The sequence below is a fragment of the Podarcis raffonei genome, chromosome 2 (assembly GCF_027172205.1).
Source record: "Podarcis raffonei isolate rPodRaf1 chromosome 2, rPodRaf1.pri, whole genome shotgun sequence".
NCBI lineage: Eukaryota > Metazoa > Chordata > Lepidosauria > Squamata > Lacertidae > Podarcis > Podarcis raffonei.
Genome location: NC_070603.1, coordinates 114,117,084 through 114,136,514, shown reverse-complemented (window position 1 = coordinate 114,136,514; position 19,431 = coordinate 114,117,084). Strand labels below are relative to the sequence as shown.

Sequence of the window (19,431 nt, the reverse complement as noted above, 5' to 3'; positions counted from 1 at the left end):
TGCATTCTTTTCAGGTTGCAAACGGGCCTCTGGAACGGATCCGTTCGCAACCAGAGGTACCACTGTATTTAACCATATAAGACTCCCAGTATGTTTCCGAGCACAATTCAAAGTGTTGGTGCTGACCTTTAAAGCCCTAAATGGCCTCGGCCCAGTATACCTGAAGGAGCGTCTCCACCTCCACCATTCTGCCCGGAACCAGAGGTCCAGCGCTGAGGGCCTTCTGGCAGTTTCCTCGCTGCGAGAAGCCAAGTTACAGGGAACCAGGCAGAGGGCCTTCTCGGTAGTGGCACCCACCCTGTGGAACGCCCTCCCACCAGATGTCAAAGAGCAAAATAACTACCAAACTTTTAGAAGACATCTGAAGGCAGCCCTGTTTAGGGAAGCTTTTAATGTTTAATAGGTTATTGTATTTTAGTGTTTTGTTGGAAGCAGCCCAGAGTGGCTGGGGAAACCCAGCCAGATGGGCGGGGTATAAATAATAAAAATTATTATTATTATTATTATTATTATTATTATTATTATTAACAACAGAAGAGATAGAAGAGTCGGCTTCAAATATAAAGGATGAGCACATCAACACATTTTTCCTGCCATAATCATCATTAGCATAGCACACAAGGGAAGGGTTGTGGCTCAGTGGGAAAGAGCACATTCCGCATGCAGAAGCCTTGGCTTCAGTCCCCCGGTGGCACTCGGCAGTGCCTGGAAAGAAGGCTGATGTAATGCAATTTGAAAATCGACAGTGGGCAGATAAAGTTGAAGGGAACAGAAACAAAATGGACATGAGGAAGTGCTTCCTGCTACAGCCAGCTCCATCTTAGGAACTCCTCCTGAGCCAGCCCACTCTTCTTACTTGCGGTGTAGGGCACTGCAATCCGCTCATCGCAGCTGATATGACGTTGAAGCTTGTGGCGCACTTCATAATGTTGAGGTAGAAAACGAAAGGTTTGCCCCTGCAAAACACAGAGAGGGAGAGTGAAACAAACCCAGATTATATAATTAAGAGGGTAGGGAGGAGAGGGGAGGCCGTATCTTTTTCGTTTCTTTCTTTTTTATTTATTTAAATTTTATTAACATATAAAACACATACATATACATATACATTTGCACAATACACATACACAACACACTACCTTATTTTCATGATACAAAACATACCTACTTTGCTCTATATAATACCTACCTATACAGTGGTACCTCGGGTTACATATGCTTCGGGTTACATACGCTTCAGGTTACAGACTCCGCTAACCCAGAAATAGTACCTTGGGTTAAGAACTTTGCTTCAGGTTGAGAACAGAAATTGTGCTCTGGTGGCGCGGTGGCAGCGGGAGGCCCCATTAGCTAAAGTGGTGCTTCAGGTTAAGAACAGACCTCCAGAATGAATGAAGTTCTTAACCCGAGGTACCACTGTACTGTACATATCAACATACCTACACACCTACCCCACACAGACATACACCAAGTGACTTGACTTCCAGCCATTCTTGTTACGCTCCTTTATTTTTCCAACTAGCTTAAACGCATTTCATTATTTCTTTAATCTCTTCTTCTATCTTGACGTTGCTCTCCTTTCACTCTAATCATTTTCTGGATTCACTCAATATCGGTCAGAAATTCTACTTTTTCCACATAAATTTTAATGTATTCTTTAACGATTTCCCACTCCTTATTCGCTTTTTGTACCATATCTCCTCTTATCCTCCCTGTTAGTTCGGCAATATGGAAGTATTCCATGAGGGGAGGCCGTATCTTAGGCAGGGGCAGAGTCAACAATTCAGGGGCCAAAAGAAGCTTTCTTCCCAGGGCAAATGGAAGGGAGGAGCAACGTCCACTGGGGCTGGGGCATGGACAAAATGGGGTTAAATGCACCCTAGAGTGGTTTAACAATCATAGAACTGTAGAGTTGGAAGGGAACACGAGGGTCATCTAGCCCAACCCCCTGCAATGCAGGAATCTTTTGGCCAACGTGTGTCTCGAACCCACAACCTTGAGATGAAGAGTCTCGTGCTCTACCAACTGAGCTATCCCAGTGCCAATCGCTCTTCCCAGGGAGTTCTAAGAACAGCAACTCTGTGAGGGGAACAACTCTCAGCATCTTTGACAGACTACAGTTTACAGGATTCTCTAGGGGGAGCCTTGATTGTTTAAACTGGTATCACTGTGCTTTTAACATATAGTGCAGATGCGGCCAATACTGAAAGTTGGATCATGTACAACCGCCCGGATACCATCAACGTGCACAAATCATCACAAGTCAGGGATGGAAGGAAATATCTGTTTTGAATCTTGAATTTTCCTATTCTATCTCAAAATCCTTACTTAAAAAAGTAGAGACATCACCTTGCCAAGAAAGGTCCGTATAGTAAAAGCTATGGTTTTCCCAGTAGTGATGTATGGAAGTGAGAGCTGGACCATAAAGAAGGCTGATCGCCGAAGAATTGATGCTTTTGAATGGTGCTGGAGGAGACTCTTGAGAGTCCCATGGACTGCAAGAAGATTAAACCTCTCCATTCTGAAGGAAATCAGGCCTGAGTGCTCACTGGAAGGACAGATCCTGAAGCTGAGGCTCCAATACTTTGGCCACCTCCTGAGAAGAGAAGACTCCCTGGAAAAGACCCTGATGTTGGGAAAGATGGAGGGCACAAGGAGAAGGGGACGACAGAGGACGAGATGGTTGGACAGTGTTCTCGAAGCTACCAGCATGAGATTGACCAAACTGTGGGAGGCAATGGAAGACAGGAGTGCCTGGCGTGCTCTGGTCCATGGGGTCACGAAGAGTCGGACACAACTAAACGACTAAACAACAACAACAAATCTCAAATTCCATTCTCCACACTTCTGCAGGGAAGTGCAAATTTCTTTCTTTGTTGTTGTTTTTTAAAAAGTGTGAATTTTAGTGTGAATTTCTCCTAACAAACGCATTTTTGAGATGCGGTTTTGACTAGCAAGAAATGTCCCCTAATATAATGCATTTCTGTATGGTATTTAAGTGACATATTATTTACGCATCGGTTGCATGGCAAAGTTTGGATAATGGAGAATTCTGAAGGACGGCTGTGCTTCCGGGTTCTCATACTGTTTTGGAAAGTGAACATTTCATAGATTCACTTTCAATTTCTCCTCCCAATTCCCCCATCACGAATGCACAGTAAAAAGGATTTCTGGGGGAGGGGTGTTGGGAAACTGTGTACGTGCAGGTACTCACACAGAGTCAATTAAGGTTTGGCAGACAGCCAGAAGGCAATGTGAAGGAGTAAGTCTGCCTGGTGATAACAGAGTCATGGAGACAGTTCCCTGATTGGTCAAGCTCTCTCAAGGGAGTGATAATTAATTGCCTACTAACTGGAATGTGTGAGTTCAGAGGTTCAGAGTTCTGTGTGTCAGTGTAGGAGTTGTGAGTCGTATCAGAGAGAGCTAGCATATGATCCGTGTTCTGTTCCTGTAAATAGGTAAAGTAAAGGTACCCCTGCCCGTACGGGCCAGTCTTGACAGACTCTAGGGTTGTGCGCTCATCTCACTCTAAAGGCCGGGAGCCAGTGCTGTCCGCAGACACTTCCGGGTCACGTGGCCAGCGTGACAAGCTGCATCTGGCGAGCCAGCGCAGCACACGGAAACGCCGTTTACCTTCCCTATTTATCTACTTGCACCTGGGGGTGCTTTCGAACTGCTAGGTTGGCAGGCGCTGGGACCGCACAACGGGAGCGCACCCCGCCGCGGGGATTCGAACTGCTGACCATGCGATCGGCAAGTCCTAGGCGCTGAGGTTTTACCCACAGTGCCACCCGCGTCCCTTTTCTTCCTGTAAATAGTCCACTGTATATAATAAACACCTAACTACAAGTTCCTGGTTCCTGCTTCGTCTATCCTGTCTGCAGCCAAGTTGCCAATTGTTTCCGTGGATTCTGTGTTTACTCTGCTAGGTCTGGCTAAGGTCCTGCAACTAGTCAGAAAGTTGTGAAACACCAAATAGGTTTTACCAATAGAAGGTGGGCGTCGTGTAAGTCGTGTAAAGAAAGAGACCGGGAAAAGGACACAGCAAATGCAGAAAATGAAGAAGAAAAAGGTGAAGCAGCAGACTCGACTGTTGGCAAAAGGGGAAACACGAATGTTAGAAGGAAGCAAAAACTAAAAACAAGTTAAGCCGATGAGGAAAAGGAGGAGCAAGAAAATGGCCCTGCAAGGCCAAGGTACATTTCTGGCCATGGATTCCAGCCTTGTGCGCTTACTAAACACGCTCCCCGTGACAATGCACCCTTCACAATTGGTTCCCCCTTCTTTCCCGTGGGTTTCTGTACCTACCGGTTTTCGCCAATTCCGCAATATGCTCCAGTTGAATTCCTGGGATAAATAGCCTGCCGGGGATCACCGTACAGCCAGGCTGGGATTGAGAGGAAACAAAGGATAATGGGAGTGAGGCAAGGCGCTCGCATTTTTACAGAGGCGCTGTGAGGTGGTGTTGGTTAGGGGTGGACTCAAAGGCGGGACAATGACCAGTGCTATTTTTATAGAAAAAGAGGTGTTGGAACTCACCATGAACACCTCCCTTGTTCTCTTATAATGGCACCTGAGAGGTGCCGGAACTTAGTTCCGGTGATTTCCAGCTGGAAAAAAAGCCTTGGGACATCCTATTCCATACCCTCCAACATTTCTCCAATGAAAATAGGGACATTCTAAGGAAAAGTGGGACATTCAGAAACCAGGACAGCTTCTGTAAATCCAGGACTGTCCCTGGAAAATAGGGACACTTGGAGGGTCTGTGTCAAGGATCAATACAGTATATTCTTTCAGGTCTCGGGGCATTAGTAAAATACACAGCAGGTTTCTAGCCCATAACACTGCAGTTTTTTGTTTTTATGCTGAAGACTCTTACGATTATGGTGTCTGTAAATGGTAAAACGCGTCTTAGCACAAAGGGCAGCGCTTTGCAACTTATTTACTTCCGCTGGCACTGAACAGAGATTGTGCCCAAAATCAAGCCTGCAAACGAAAACAACCTGAGTGTTTGATTAATTTCTGCATGACGGTTTATGACTCTTAGGTTATGTATGTGAGGCAATCGTAAGAATAATTCACAAAGGAAACAGTTGAAAAGAAATAAATTAAAAAGCAGATATCAGGGTGAAGGAAGTCAAAACTTTACGTTATTTATATTTATGTGGTGTAAATGTTTAAGTTTCGTTGGCTGTAACTTTTATTGTCATTATCTAATTTTTAATTTCTTTTTATTGCTGTATATTGTTTTTGTTTTGTTTTTCTGTTTTGTTGTTGTTGATCTGATGTATCAATAAAATCTATTAAAAAAAATAGAAGAAAGAAAGAAAACAACCTGAGTGAATTTGGTTCGCATGTCATGTACTGAAGCTGGCAGAGCTTCCAGACAAACTGCGTCTGCCTGGCGAAACAATAGCTCCCAACTTGATTCCACCTTCCTTGCCCTCATCTCCAAGCCCTTTTGCTTTTAGCACTACTTACCCAGAATCCCCACCACGATGTAGCCAGCGATGAAAACCGTGAAGATAAAACAGCAGATAATGTCAGTACAGCTCCTGGAACAGAAGGACGGTGGGAAGACAGATCACGGACACGTGTGAATAAATAGCAGAAATGGGGATGGAGGAGTCTGCTCGGAGAAAGAAGAAGAAGAAGAAGAGTTTGGATTTGATATCCCGCCTTTCACTCCCTTTAAGGAGTCTCCAAGCGGCTAACATTCTCCTTTCCCTTCCTCCCCCACAACAAACACTCTGTGGGGTGAGTGGGGCTGAGAGACTTCAGAGAAGTGTGACTGGCCCAAGGTCACCCAGCAGCTGCATGTGGGGGAGCGGAGACGCAAACCTGGTTCCCCAGATTACAAGACTACCGCTCTTAACCACTACACCACACTGGCTCTCGGACCCAAAAACACTCACTCTAGGCTCAGCCTTCAGCAACCTGGCACCCTCCAGATGTTCTGGACTACAACTCCTATCAGCCCCAGCCAGCTTGATGGGAGTTGTAGTCTAGGACATCTGGAGAACGCCTGGGTGATGAAGGAAGCTGCCTGAAATAAACAGCTTAAATTCCTCTGAAGGCCCAACCCTGGAAGAAACAATTAAAAGGAGGGGAGAATTACTCTAAACAAGAGAGCCAGTGTGGTGTAGTGGATAAGAGCGGTGGACTCGTAATCTGGGGAACCGGGTTCGCTTCCCCGCTCCTCCACATGCAGCTGCTGGGTGACCTTGGGCCAGTCACACTTCTCTGAAGTCTCTCAGCCCCACTCACCTCACAGAGTGTTTGTTGTGGGGGAGGAAGGGAAAGGAGATTGTCAGCCGCTTTGAGACTCCTTCGGGTAGTGATAAAGCGGGATATCAAATCCAAACTCTTCTTCTTCTCTTCTAAATAGGCCATATAAGTGCTGTGCGGTGAAGTTTTCCGTAGGGTTTGGGAAGGAGGAGCCAGGGGAACATTTAAGGGACTACTCTAGTCCCTCTATTCCACTGACTGCACACCACTGGGCTAGAGGGCAATTTTTCTTCACATAACTGAGTCATCACTAGGGATATTGGAGAATATAGGAGATGGGGAGCCAAAATTGCCAATGTTCCCATATCCGGAATGTGAATCAGTCCAGGGAATGCAATCAGCATTTGCTCTCCTTTATTTTATCTTCATTTATTTATTGTATTTATATCTTACCTTTCACTCCAAGGAGCTCAATGTGGCATACAGTCATACCTTGGTTTTTGAACAAAATCTGTTCCGGAAGTCCGTTCGACTTCTGAAAACCAAGGCGCTCAAGACATTCAAAAACCAAGGCACGGCTTCCAATTGGCTGCAGGAGCCGCAGGAGCCGCAGAAGCCACGTCGGACATTCAACTTCCCAAAAACATTTGGAAACCAGAACACTCATTACCGGGTTTGCGGCGTTCGGGAGCCAAAACTTTCAAGTCGCAAGGCGTTCGACAACCAAGGTACAACTGTACACAGTTCTCGTTTTCCTTACAGTGGTACCTCTGGTTACGAACTTAATTTGTTCCAGAGATCCATTCTTAACCTGAAACCGTTCTTAACCTGAGGTACCACTTTAGCTAATGGGGCATCCCGCTGCCGCCGCGCAATTTCTGTCCTCATCCTGAAGCAAAGTTCTTAACCCGAGGTACTACTTCCGAGTTAGCGGAGTCTGTAACTCAAAGTGTTTGTAACCCGAGGTCTTTGTAACCCGAGGTACCACTGTATTTAACCCCACAGGGTTTGAATCCCCACACAGTGATGAAGCTCACTGGGTGACCTTGGGCCAATCAGAACCTCTCAGCATAACCTACCTCACAGGTTTAGTTACAGGTAGGTAGCCATGTTGGTCTGCTGTAATCAAAACAAAATAAAAAAATTCCTTCCAGTAGCACCTTAAAAGGTAAAGGTAAAGGGACTCCTGACCATTAGGTCCAGTCGTGACTGACTCTGGGGTTGCGGTGCTCATCTCGCTTTATTGGCCGAGGGAGCCGGTGTACAGCTTCCGGGTCATGTGGCCAGCATGACTAAGCCACTTCTGGAGAACCAGAGCAGCGCACGGAAACACCATTTACCTTCCCGCCGGAGCTCATACCAATAACAAACTTAGTTGGTCTCTAAGGTGCTACTCTAAGGTGCTACTCTAAGGTGGGGACTCAGGTGGCACTGTGGGTTAAACCACAGAGCCTAAGACTTCTTGATCAGAAGGTCGGCGGTTCGAATCCCCGTGACGGGGTGAGCTCCCGTTGCTCAGTCCCAGCTCCTGCCAACCTAGCCGTTTGAAAGCACGTCAAAGTGCAAGTAGATAAATAGGTACCGTTCCGGCGGGAAGGTAAACAGCGTTTCTGTGCGCTGCTCTGGTTCGCCAGAAGCGGCTTAGTCATGCTGGCCACATGACCCGGAAGCTGTATGCTGGCTCCCTCGGCCAATAAAGCGGGATGAGCGCCGCAACCCCAGAGTCGGTCACGACTGGACCTAATGGTCAGGGGTCCCTTTACCTTTACCTAAGGTGCTACTGGAAGGAATTTTTTTATTTTGTTTCGACTACCTCTCAGGGTTGTTGTGAGGAGAAAATGAGGAAGGGGGAGAACCACGAACGAGGAAAAGGAAGGATATAAACGCAATCAAATAAACGGATGGGAATTTTTTCAGTTTTATTCCCAATTTCCTCTAATTTATGTGGTTTTTTATAAGCATTGATTGGAGAACAGCATCATAACATTTGGGTAAGGGAGAACAGTGCAAAATGGCTGTGTTTCAGTTCCCATATTGTTTCAGAAAGGGTCAGTTGGATAGACAGCTGCAAATGGAATAATAATAATAATAATAATCATCCCACATTCCTAGTCAGGGATGATGGTAGCTGTCATCTGGCAACATCTGAAGGGCTACAGGTTCCTTGCACTTGGAACCTAAGCCTGCCCCTTCTCCTCTTAGGCCGCCTTGCCTCCCGGCCGCTTTCAAAGACACCATACAAGTACTCCAGATTGCAGCCAATTCACCTGCCCATGCGCAAAGCGTTTCTTACCTATTTTTGATGGGGCCGTGGAAAGTCGGGTCATGTTTCAACTTGTCCCCTGGTGAGAGAGAGATGGGGGTGGGTAAATCGAGGACAGGAGGAAATATCTACTATGTCCCAGCAAGAAATGTGGAGGCTATGGAATCATAGAATTGTAGAGCTGGATGGAACTCCCAGGCTTCATCTAGTCCAACCCCCTGCAATGCAGGAATCTTTTTGCCCAACGTGGGACTTGAACCCACATCCCTGAGATCAAGAGCCTCATGTTCTACCAGCGGAGCCATCCACGGGTTTATATAGGTTTTACTGTTCGGACCCAGAGCGACTGCAAAGCCTTTGGAGCAACATTCTTTCCCCTCACCATGTCAGTTATAGAAAAGCATTTAATTTTACAATTAACATTTGTAAAAAAAGCCTGAAGCATTTTTGTTAGGGATTGTAGGGAAAGACCTACCAAGGAAACTGAAAAACATCTTTATGTACGTGACAACGGCGGCAAGAGTCTTAATAGCACAAGGATGGAAGAACGAGGAAATCCCGAAGAACTGTGGCAAGAGAAATTGATGGACTATGTGGAATTGGTGAAATTGACACACAAACTACGTGATAAGGACAACTGTGACTTTAAAGAAGAATGGGAACCTTTTACAAAGTACTTAAAGAAACAACAAAATGAACTGGACTCCTTGGCAGGTTTCGAATAAACATACACAAACTTTTTATTGGTAACCTATAGATAGATAAATTAAGGATCTTTACAATTTTACAATATGCAAAGAATAGTATGTGCTAAAAAACCAGAGAGAGGAGCTGAGGGAAGTCCGGGGAGGGGAGGGTGGGGGGGAATGGGGGGAATTAGGATGATGTTGTTGTTGTTTAGTCGTTTAGTCATGTCCGTCTCTTCGTGACCCCATGGACCAGAGCACGCCAGGCACTCCTGTCTTCCACTGCCTCCCACAGTTTGGTCAAAGTCATTTTAGTAGCTTCGAGAACACTGTCCCACCATCTCGTCCTCTGTCGTCCCCTTCTCCTTGTGCCCTCCATCTTTCCCAACATCTGGGTCTTTTCCAGGGAGTCTTCTCTTCTCATGAGGCGGCCAAAATATTGGAGCCTCAGCTTCAGGATCTGTCCTTCCAGTGAGCACTCAGGGCTGATTTCCTTCAGAATGGAGAGGTTTGATCTTCTTGCAGTCCATAGGACTCTCAGGAGTCTCCTCCAGCACCATAATTCAAAAGCATCAATTCTTCGGCGATCAGCCTTCTTTATGGTCCAGCTCTCACTTCCTTACATCACTAAATTGTTATGTTGAAATTCTTAATTAAAAAAAATTAAAGAAAGAAAAGTATTTCTCGAAAGGTATGAATCCCAATCAGCTGTGCTTTATTCTGTGCATTGACTGCCTGACCTTCCCCAAAGGTCCCGGGGCCTGGAGGCAGCATAATAACACAGCAAGGCAGCCCTAGAGCAGCTTGCCATTCTGCAACAAGAGCAGAACTTCAGCAGGCAGCCTGGCTGCACGTAAACTGGAAAACTGGTTCCCTCCTTCGAGGAGAAACTAGCCAAGTTGACGCAACCAGCTGCTTCCAGAAGGTGGATTTTTTTTTTATTCAAGCCAAGGAGCTGCCACTGCCTGGCTGCCGCCCTGCCTTAAGCCTCCTGGGCTAGCAGCCGGCCTGTTATGCGGTGCAATAGGATGCAACAAAGACTGGTTGGTAAGCAACCACAGCCTTCCCTGAATGTCCAGAGTCCCTTGTGGTTGTAGAACCCAGGTAACTTGAGAAGCGTCTTCTCCAGATTATATACTTGCCTTATTTCCCCCAGTGTCAAATTGCCATGCAAATATGGCCCAGTGGAAGGATTGCTTCCTTCCCCCTCACTGGGAACGTGATCTTTTTATTCAAGGGTAGGCAAACTAAGGCCCAGGGGTTGGATCTGGCCCAACGGTCTCCCACGGCTTGCGGAGAGCTGCCTCCATCCCGAAATTTTTTATTTTATTTCCCCCCCCCAAAAAAAAACTAGGGGCGCCCTATGGGCCGAAAAATACGGTACATCTCTGCGTTATTTGTGGGGCATAGGAATTTGTTCATTTTTTTTCTTCCAAAATACAGTGGATGCTCGGGTTGCGAACGTGATCCGTGCAGGAGGCACATTCGCAACCCGCAGTGTCCACAACCTGCAGCAGAACGTTTGCACACGCTCAAAGTGTGATTTAGTGCTTCTGTGCATGCGCAGCCACCAAAAACCAGAAGTAACCTGTTCTGGTACTTCCAGGTTTTGGCGGTCTGCAACCCAAAAAAACACAACCTGAAGCGCCTGTTACCCGAGGTATGACTGTATAGTCTGGCCCCCCACAAGGTCTGAGGGACAGTGGACTGGCCCCTGCTGAAAAAGTTTGCTGACCCCTGTTTTTATGAATGCCTCTGGCCTTAGGGGAGGAGCATCTCCCATCCTTGCGTGTTCATCCGGCTGCCGGACAAAGCTGGCACCTCCCTGAGTTGATACACAGGCCACTTCTGATCTGTTTTCCTTTTTGTAATCCTCAAATCCAGGGCTAGCCAACATGTTGTCCTCTAGAGCAGGCGTGTCCAACTCCCAAGAGACTGGCAGTGATCTACCCATTCTGAGAATCTTCCGGAAAAATAATCTCTCAAAGGACCTGTTGATGGCATTTTACCATTGTACTGTTGAGAGTGTATTAATTTATGGTCTCTGTGTGTGGTTTGGGAGCTGCACAGTCAGGGGAAAAACATTGCTGTCCAGGGTTGTAAAGACTGTGGAGAGAATAATTGGGTGCACTCTTCCCACCTTGGATCAAATCTATGCTTCCAGGTGCCATAAGAAAGCTGAGAATAGTGCAGGATAGTGTGCACCCCAGAAATGATTTCTTTCAACTTCTGCCTTCTGGAAGAAGGTACAGGGTTATAAAGACTAGGACTAGCCACCTGAGAAAGTTTTTATCCAAATGCAATTTTGGTTTTAAACGCAGTGTAAGGTAGTCTCTGTGGGAGTATATTGTATTTAATTTGGGGTATTAGAGTTTTTAGGGGGTTAACCAGGCTGGGATAGCAGGCTTGTTGGTTTTTGAATGTCTGGTGTAGATTTTTTCAATTTCGTTGTTCTGTATGGGACAATGACAATAAAGATTATTGTATCGTATTGTCATTGGAGGGAAGAAGAGCATGCATGGGGTGGGTGGGTGGATTGCCCAGAGTCGTTTAGCTTTCCCTCCGTTTCCCCCTATTTCTGCCCCCGATAAGGATCCTGCAATCTACCAAGATTAACCGGGGATCTACCGGTAGATCGCGATCTACTAGTTGGACATCCCTGCTCTAGATCATGTTGGGACTGTCCACTCCCAACAGCTGCAGCCAAGATAGCCAGGACCCTGAGGAGTTGTAGTCCATCATCATCGAAAGTGCGTCCTGTTGGCTACCTGTGCTCTCATTTCTTTAAGACATCCTTTCAGTCCGTAAGACAGGACTTCCCTAAGCATCTTTTGTCATCGGCCGAGTCTTTGTGTAGGAATCTAGTGCTGGTGTATTTATTCATTTTTATTTCTTATTTTTTTTAAAAAAATGCATTCTGTCTTCTCATTTCATATTTTTGTGTTGTGAACTGCCCTGGGATCTTTGGATGAAGGGTGGTAATAAATAAATAATAGTAGATAGATAATTTATTATGGTTGGAGACCAGCTTATAAAACACACTTGGGGGTACAGTCACAGAAGGAAAACAAACAATTGGAACAATGTACAACAATAAATTTAAAAACAATGTACAACAATAAACTAATGCAGGGAGCTGACCCAGAGTCACCCATAGAACCAAGTTTGGGGATTTTCTTAACGAACTAGTTTGAGTTGGGGGATGGTCTGTGCCTACAGATCTGTACACAGAATCTGGTGACCATCTGGGTCATCTTCTGATCTTTGCCTAACAGGGTAAAGGCCCTTCTTGCATTTTTAGAAACGAGAAAGAAGAGATATGCTAATATGCTAATAGTAATAAAATCCACCTCCCTCCCCAAGCATTCAGGAATCCCTCAGTTTCTATAAGGCAGGGGTCAGCAAACTTTTCCAGCAGGGGGCTGGTCCACTGTCCCTCAGACCTTGTGGGGGGCCGGACTATATTTTTTGTGGGGGAAATGATGCAAGGGCACCACAAGCCCTGGTGGCTGCTTACCTGTGTCTTGCGAGCAGCAGGGGCTGGCAGCAGCGAAGGGACAATGAGCGGTGCAAGAAAGGGCTCTGGAGAGGGGCTGCTTGAAATGGCGGCCGCTCGAGCGCTGCTGCTGCTGCTGCTGGCACCAACAAAGCCCAGCCCCCTTCCTCCTCTAGGCAGGGCGGGGAGAAGCCAGAAGGAGGGAGGGAGGAGGCGCCGCTGGCGCCGCCGAAGGAGGGTGAGGGAAAGAACGTGCACACTGGCGATCCGCACGGCAATTCCCGGACCGTCCATGGGCCAGATCCAGAAGGCAATTAGGCCTGATCCGGCCCGCGGACCTTAGTTTGCCTACCCACGCTATAAGGCTTCTGGGCACAGAGAATCTCACAATGGATTGTTGTTGTTTAGTCGTTTAGTCGTGTCCGACTCTTCGTGACCCCATGGAGCAGAGCACGCCAGGCACCCCTGTCTTCCACTGCCTCCCGCAGTTTGGTCAGGCTCATGTTTGTAGCTTCGAGAACACTGTCGAACCAGCTTCACGGATACCCACCCCTAATCTGTGGGGAAGTATTTTCACAGCCAAGCCAAACCTCACTGGGAATGATCCAGTTGCCTGTAGGAAACTCAAGCAGGACCCTAGCACAAGAGCACTCTACCTGCCTGAGATTTCCAAAAACTGGTGTTCACAGACATCACTGCCTCAGACTGTGGAGGCAGAGAAAAGCATCCATGGCTATTAGTCATTGACAGCTATATCCTCTGAGAAAGACCCAGAGCCTGGAATTGTCTGGTTTCCTAAGTAGAGGGAGCAGAATTTGGGGCATGCACGTCACTTGGAGGGATTCAATATCAGTGCTGATAGCGAAGCTATTAGACTCAATTACCAAGAGATAAGCGAGGGAGAGCTGTAAAACTCAAACCAGGAAACAGCCACTGTAACCTAAGCCACGGAGGGCATCAGGTGCAAGAAAAGACTATAGCAGCCGCTGATGTGGAAATACAAACATCAATGAAAACAAACTTCTTCCTCGGAATGACATCACCTCCAGGTATTGACTGAGCACCTGGGGTATTTTGCATATAGCACACACACCTGGGCATTTTCATTTTGGTACTGTGCCAAACTTGGAAGCTGATACCCACATGCCAACGTTCAATGCTCCATCCACAAATCACCTGCAAGGACTGCCACCAGTGGTGTCCCCTTAACCCAGGGGTCAGCAAACTTTTTCAGCAGAGAGCCGGTCCACTGTCCCTCAGACCTTGTTGGGGGCCAGACTATATTTTGAAAAAATAATAATGAACGAATTCATATGCCCCACAAATAACCCAGAGATTTGTTGTTGTTTAGTTGTTTAGTCGTGTCCGACTTTTTGTGACCCCATGGACCAGAGCACGCCAGGCACTCCTGTCTTCCGCTGCCTCCCACAGTTTGGTCAAACTCATGCTGGTAGCTTCGAGAACACTGTCCAACCATCTCATCCTCTGTCGTCCCCTTCTCCTTGTGCCCTCCATCTTTCCCAACATCAGGGTCTTTTCCAGGGAGTCTTCTCTTCTCATGAGATGGACCAAAGTATTGGAGCCTCAGTTTCAGGATCTGTCCTTCCAGTGAGCACTCAGGGCTGATTTCCTTAAGAATGGATGCGTTTGATCTTCTTGCAGTCCATGGGACTCTCAAGAGTCCCCTCCAGCACCATAATTCAAAAGCATCAATTCTTCGGCAATCAGCCTTTTTTATGGTCCGGCTCTCACTTCCATACATCACTACTGGGGAAAACATAGCTTTAACTATATGGACCTTTGTTGGCAAGGTGATGTCTCTAACCCAGAGATGCATTTTAAATAAAAGGGCACATTCTACTCATGTAAAAACACGCTGATTCCCGGACTGTCCGTGGGCCAGATTGAGAAGGCGATTAGGCCGGATCCGTAGTTTGCCTACCCATGCCTTAACCTCTCTGCAGCATAAGAAAAGAACGACTCCCTGGTGTGGGCTCTCAATAGGTATGGAGTCATATTCATTTATTTTAACTGGTTTTAATACACTTTTGAGAGCGCATAGCCCTCCCCAAGAAGGATCGCAACACATAAAAACATCACTGATAAATACAAGAAGCTCCAACATCAAAACCATCGGCTAAGGAAATGTGGGAAGCTGCCTTATACCAAGTCAGACATTGCTCAGTATTGCCTGCACTGGCCGGCAGCAGCTCTCCAGGGTTTCAGGTGCCAAGGTTTTCTCCAGCCATAGCTGGAGGCACCAGGGATCAAAACAGGGGCCTTCCCACAAACAACAATAAAATAAAATAAAATAAATGCCATGGGAAGCCTTCCATGAGATTCTCAGTTCAGCCTTCTCAGTTATATGCCTGGTATGAGGTTCTCCTATTAAGGGCTACACTTTGGATGAAGGGACATTTCTAGGCAGTCTTTGGGTAGGATCCCATTAGTAATAGATGATAGATAGATAGATAGATAGATAGATCGATAGATAGATAGATAATTCGTTACTTATGCCTCACCCATCTGGCCAGGCCTCCCCAGTCACTCTGGGCAACTCCCAACATAATAAAAACACAATAAAAACTTTGCTAAACAGGGCTGCCTTCACATGTCTTCTAAAAGTCAGATAGTTGCTTATTTCCTTGACATCTGATGGGAGGGCGTTCCACAGGGCAGGCACCACTACCGAGAAGGTCTTCTGCCTGGTTCCCTGTAAAACTCACTTCTCGCAGTGAGGGAACCAGCAGAAGGCCCTCAAAGCGGGACCTCAGTATCCAGGCTGAACGATGGGAAACGCTCCTTCAGGTATACTGGGCTGTGGCCGCTTAGGGCTTTAAAGGTCAGCACCAATGCTTTGAATTGTGCTCGGAAACGTACTGGGAGCCAATGTAGGTCTTTCAGGACCGGTGTTGTATTAGGGCAGTGATGTCCAAACTTTTTTCAAAGAGGGCCGGATTTGATGAAGTGAAGGGCCGTGAGGGCCGACCAAAGGGCCAACCACAATTTTTGACCTTTTTTTATGATTGACGTTGTTGAGCTTTTTAGGGTTGAGGTTTTTTTTTAGGATTTTACAGCAGGAAATAAACTGCCACAGGGGCCGGATTAAACCCACCAGAGAGCTGGATTAGGCCCCCAAAACGGACTTTGGACATGCCTGTATTAGGGCTTGCTCTGCATCCAGGTCGCTCCCACTGCTAGGTTTTGAAGCAGAGCAAACACACACACACACACACACACACAGTAGCCGCAATCTGTAGTAATCCTTTGCAAAGAGGTAAAGGGCTCCTTCTCTCATGGTAAACACAGAAGCGGGGAGGTTCTCTTCACAGAAAGCGCATAAGGCAAACAGTTGCCTCCACCCAGGAAGCATAGAAGGAGATCCCACAAATCTCTCGCAAGGAGCCATTCTGTGGCATACCCTCCAACACTTTGAAGCCAAAATCCGGGACACCACCTTCCCATGTTGTTGATTTTTAATCACAAGATAAACAAAGAGTCAATTCCAACTTGCACGGTGTGATTTATTGCTGGCTTCCTTCTGACTCCCACCCCATGCTGACTTTAAGGGCAGCCCCCACATGTGGCATGTTGTAGTAGTCAATACAGGCAGGATCGGATTGTAAGCCCCACCGATTCAAGGCCTCCCCCTTTTCCTCCCCAAGACTTGACCACAGGATGCAATCCCTTACCCCTTGACCTGTGATTGCCCTGCGCAACTCCAGCACACTGCATTTACCAGACAAAGGAGGAATAAATCATAGTAATTACAATGCGGCAAGAGGAATGCTATGGGCGGTCATTAGTTTGCTGTTGACTGCAACGGCATAAAATGAATGGGTACAGCAGGGCAATGAGCATTCCAGACTTTCCCTAGAGAGGAAGGCTTTCCCTCTGCAGGCTGCTCAGCATGGGAAACACTCAGATTTCTAGTCCGACAAGTTTGTCGTCAGAGACGTGGCCTGCAGCAGGCCGCTCTACAATTCAAGGGCCAATACCTGGTCACCGGTGCATAGATGAAGCCCGGTTCAGCTAAGGACTCCACGCTAGGTTTGTACATTGTAAAGTTCCTCAACTGCTTAACTTAGATGACTTAAAAAATAGAGTGAACAGATTCGTGAAGGACTGAACACATTCATTCAAGAAAAGCAGGGACATATACAGTGGTACCTCAGGTTACATACACTTCAGGTTACATACGCTTCAGGTTTCCGCTAACCCAGAAAAAGTGCTTCAGGTTAAGAACTTTGCTTCAGGATGAGAACAGAAATTGTGCTCCGGCGGCGCGGCAGCAGCAGGAGGCCCCATTAGCTAAAGTGGTGCTTCAGGCTAAGAACAGTTTCAGGTTAAGAACAGACCTCCGGAACGAACTAAGTACTTAACCTGAGGTACCACTGTAATAAAATGGCGGAAGAAAGCGCAACAGCAGGGATCATTCAGTGCGCAGGTAAGGGTTAATTCTGCTAGTGTTCAAGTCATGTAACCAAGGGAGCATAAATATACAAACTAAATAAAGTCTGCTCAGCCATCTGGGGAGACAGGCTGCTATGTTCAGGTCCTGGTCCTGGTTCTGGGCTTTGCTTTGGGGCACCTAGTTGGCCACTGTGAGAACAGGATCCTGGCCTAGGTGGGCCCTCAGACTGAACTACCAGGCTTCTTTTTCATGTGAGGAACCTCAATCTTCCTCCCAGATGACGCCCCGTCTCTCCAAGTCACACCCCTTATATCCTCAAGTATTTTTGCCTGGCTGGAATGTGTCCTCGGACTCCAGGAACAACTCTTGCTCATATGGATGGAGGAGGCAGAGGGGTGTGTATGTTTAGAAACTAGCCTATAACACAAATGTAAAATTGTTTACATGAGTTTCTATGCCCACTACTTCCTCTGGCATTTTGGTACACTTTACTTGGCCAGAGAACTGCGCTGCGGAATTTGGAGACACGTGAATTGTAAAGGGTGGCTGTATGTTAGTTTGCGTATAATTTTTGTTAAGTTGTGGGTGAACATATCAGACGACACAGCGATTCTTCAAACAGCTCTTGTTTATTCACAGGCCAGAACAGAACTGAACTGAAGGGTTCAGCCAGCCTGCTTATATAGAGCTCCACTACAACGCAACTGTAACACTTTCTGTAACTATCCAATCACTGAACGTCACTTTCAATCCCTTATTTGCATATGTGGACCTGAGTGAAAACTATCTACACTATCTCCCTGCTGGCCCAGGGTGAGAACTTCAGTACATAACACCTTTGCACAATGCGAACTGCATAGGTTCACCTTTAAGTACACACTGAGTCAAATTTGTCCCTGCTGAGCTTTACTGACAACCAAGCTACCTCACTCTGCCTAGGGGTAGGGCCAGCCAGAGTCAGTACAGTCATAGCTCGGTTCTCTAACGCTTTGTGACTCAAACGTTTTGGCTCCTGAACACCGGTTTGCAAACGTTTTTGGAAGCTGAACGTCTGACACAGCTTCCGATTGAGTGCAGGAAGCTCCTGCGACCAACTGGAAGCTGTGCCTTGGTTTTTGAACGCTTTCGGAAGTCGAAACCTTGGTTTGCTGTCAGGCCCGTTGTCCAAACCTGCTTTGAGAATCCCTTTGAAAAACATCTTTTGGTTCTGAATAGCCTCAGCTAGGTCTAGTCACCATTTGAATTTTCCTTAATACAGTGGTACCTCAGGTTAAGTACTTAATTCGTTCTGGAGGTCCGTACTTAACCTGAAACAGTTCTTAACCTGAAGCACCACTTTAGCTAATGGGGCCTCCCGCTGCTGCTGCGCCGCTGGAGCACGATTTCTGTTCTCATCCTGAAGCAAAGTTCTTAACCTGAAGCAATATTTCTGGGTTAGCGGAGTCTGTAACCTGAAGCGTATGTAACCTGAAGCGTATGTAACCCGGGGTACCACTGTACGGGTAGGGATGCCATAGTCTGAAGAGCAAAAAAAGAGGACACATTCGCCAACTTCTACTTTTAACTATGGATCGCTATGACTACTCTCCTTTTACATGCCCATGAAAAACAGGATGTGTCCTGGGAAAAGAGGACATGGGGCAACCCTAAATCAGCTCCAGGGCACAGATGATAAACCAAGATGGCGGCTACACTCAGCTCCTTGCTGCTGGTGCCCTCTACTGGGAGGGCCCCTGACCTTGAAACCTACATCTGTCCCTGAACCGTTTTAAATGGCTGCCTTGAGGGATGCTCAAGTGTTTTATGGTTTGGGAGTGCATCCCTAAGGTCCGAAGGCCATTCACAGTAATGAAGCCTCACCCTGAACATTCCTGGAGAGAGAAGAATCAAGAAATTTCCTTTCCTCTCAGGGCAGAATTGCTCTGGGCTTGTCCTCAGGACGTTGGTGGCGTGAGGAGCAGCATACATTCAGATGGTTAGGGTCTGCATACTCTGGTTTATGACAAGAGATACGGCTTTCAGGAAAGCCACTCTCAAGCCATAAGGCCATCAACTTTCATGGAACCATATACCGTATTTTTCGCTCTATAAGACGCACCAGACCACAAGACGCACCTAGTTTTTGGAGGAGGAAAACAAGGAAAAAAATATTCTGAATCTCAGAAGCCAGAACAGCAAGAGGGATGGCTGCACAGCGAAAGCAGCGATCCCTCTTGCTGTTCTGGCTTCTGGGATAGCTACGCAGCCTGCATTCACTCCATAATAATAATAATAATAATAATTTATTATTTATACCCCGCCCATCTGGCTGGGCCTCCCCAGCCACTCTGGGCGGCTTCCATAAAAA

General features: G+C 46.8%; 1 protein-coding gene across 1 annotated transcript in view; it reads right to left on the bottom strand.

Moving 5' to 3' along the window:
- SLC44A4 (solute carrier family 44 member 4) overlaps window positions 1-19,431 on the bottom strand; it is a 61,070-nt gene that overhangs the window by 31,061 nt on the left and 10,578 nt on the right. The window contains exons 2-5 of the mRNA XM_053379135.1: window positions 8,519-8,567; window positions 5,479-5,552; window positions 4,306-4,384; window positions 857-956 (exon numbers count right to left, since the gene is read on the bottom strand). Of these exons, the coding sequence (XP_053235110.1) occupies window positions 857-956; window positions 4,306-4,384; window positions 5,479-5,552; window positions 8,519-8,567 (302 nt within the window). The remainder of the gene's footprint in view (window positions 1-856; window positions 957-4,305; window positions 4,385-5,478; window positions 5,553-8,518; window positions 8,568-19,431) is intronic.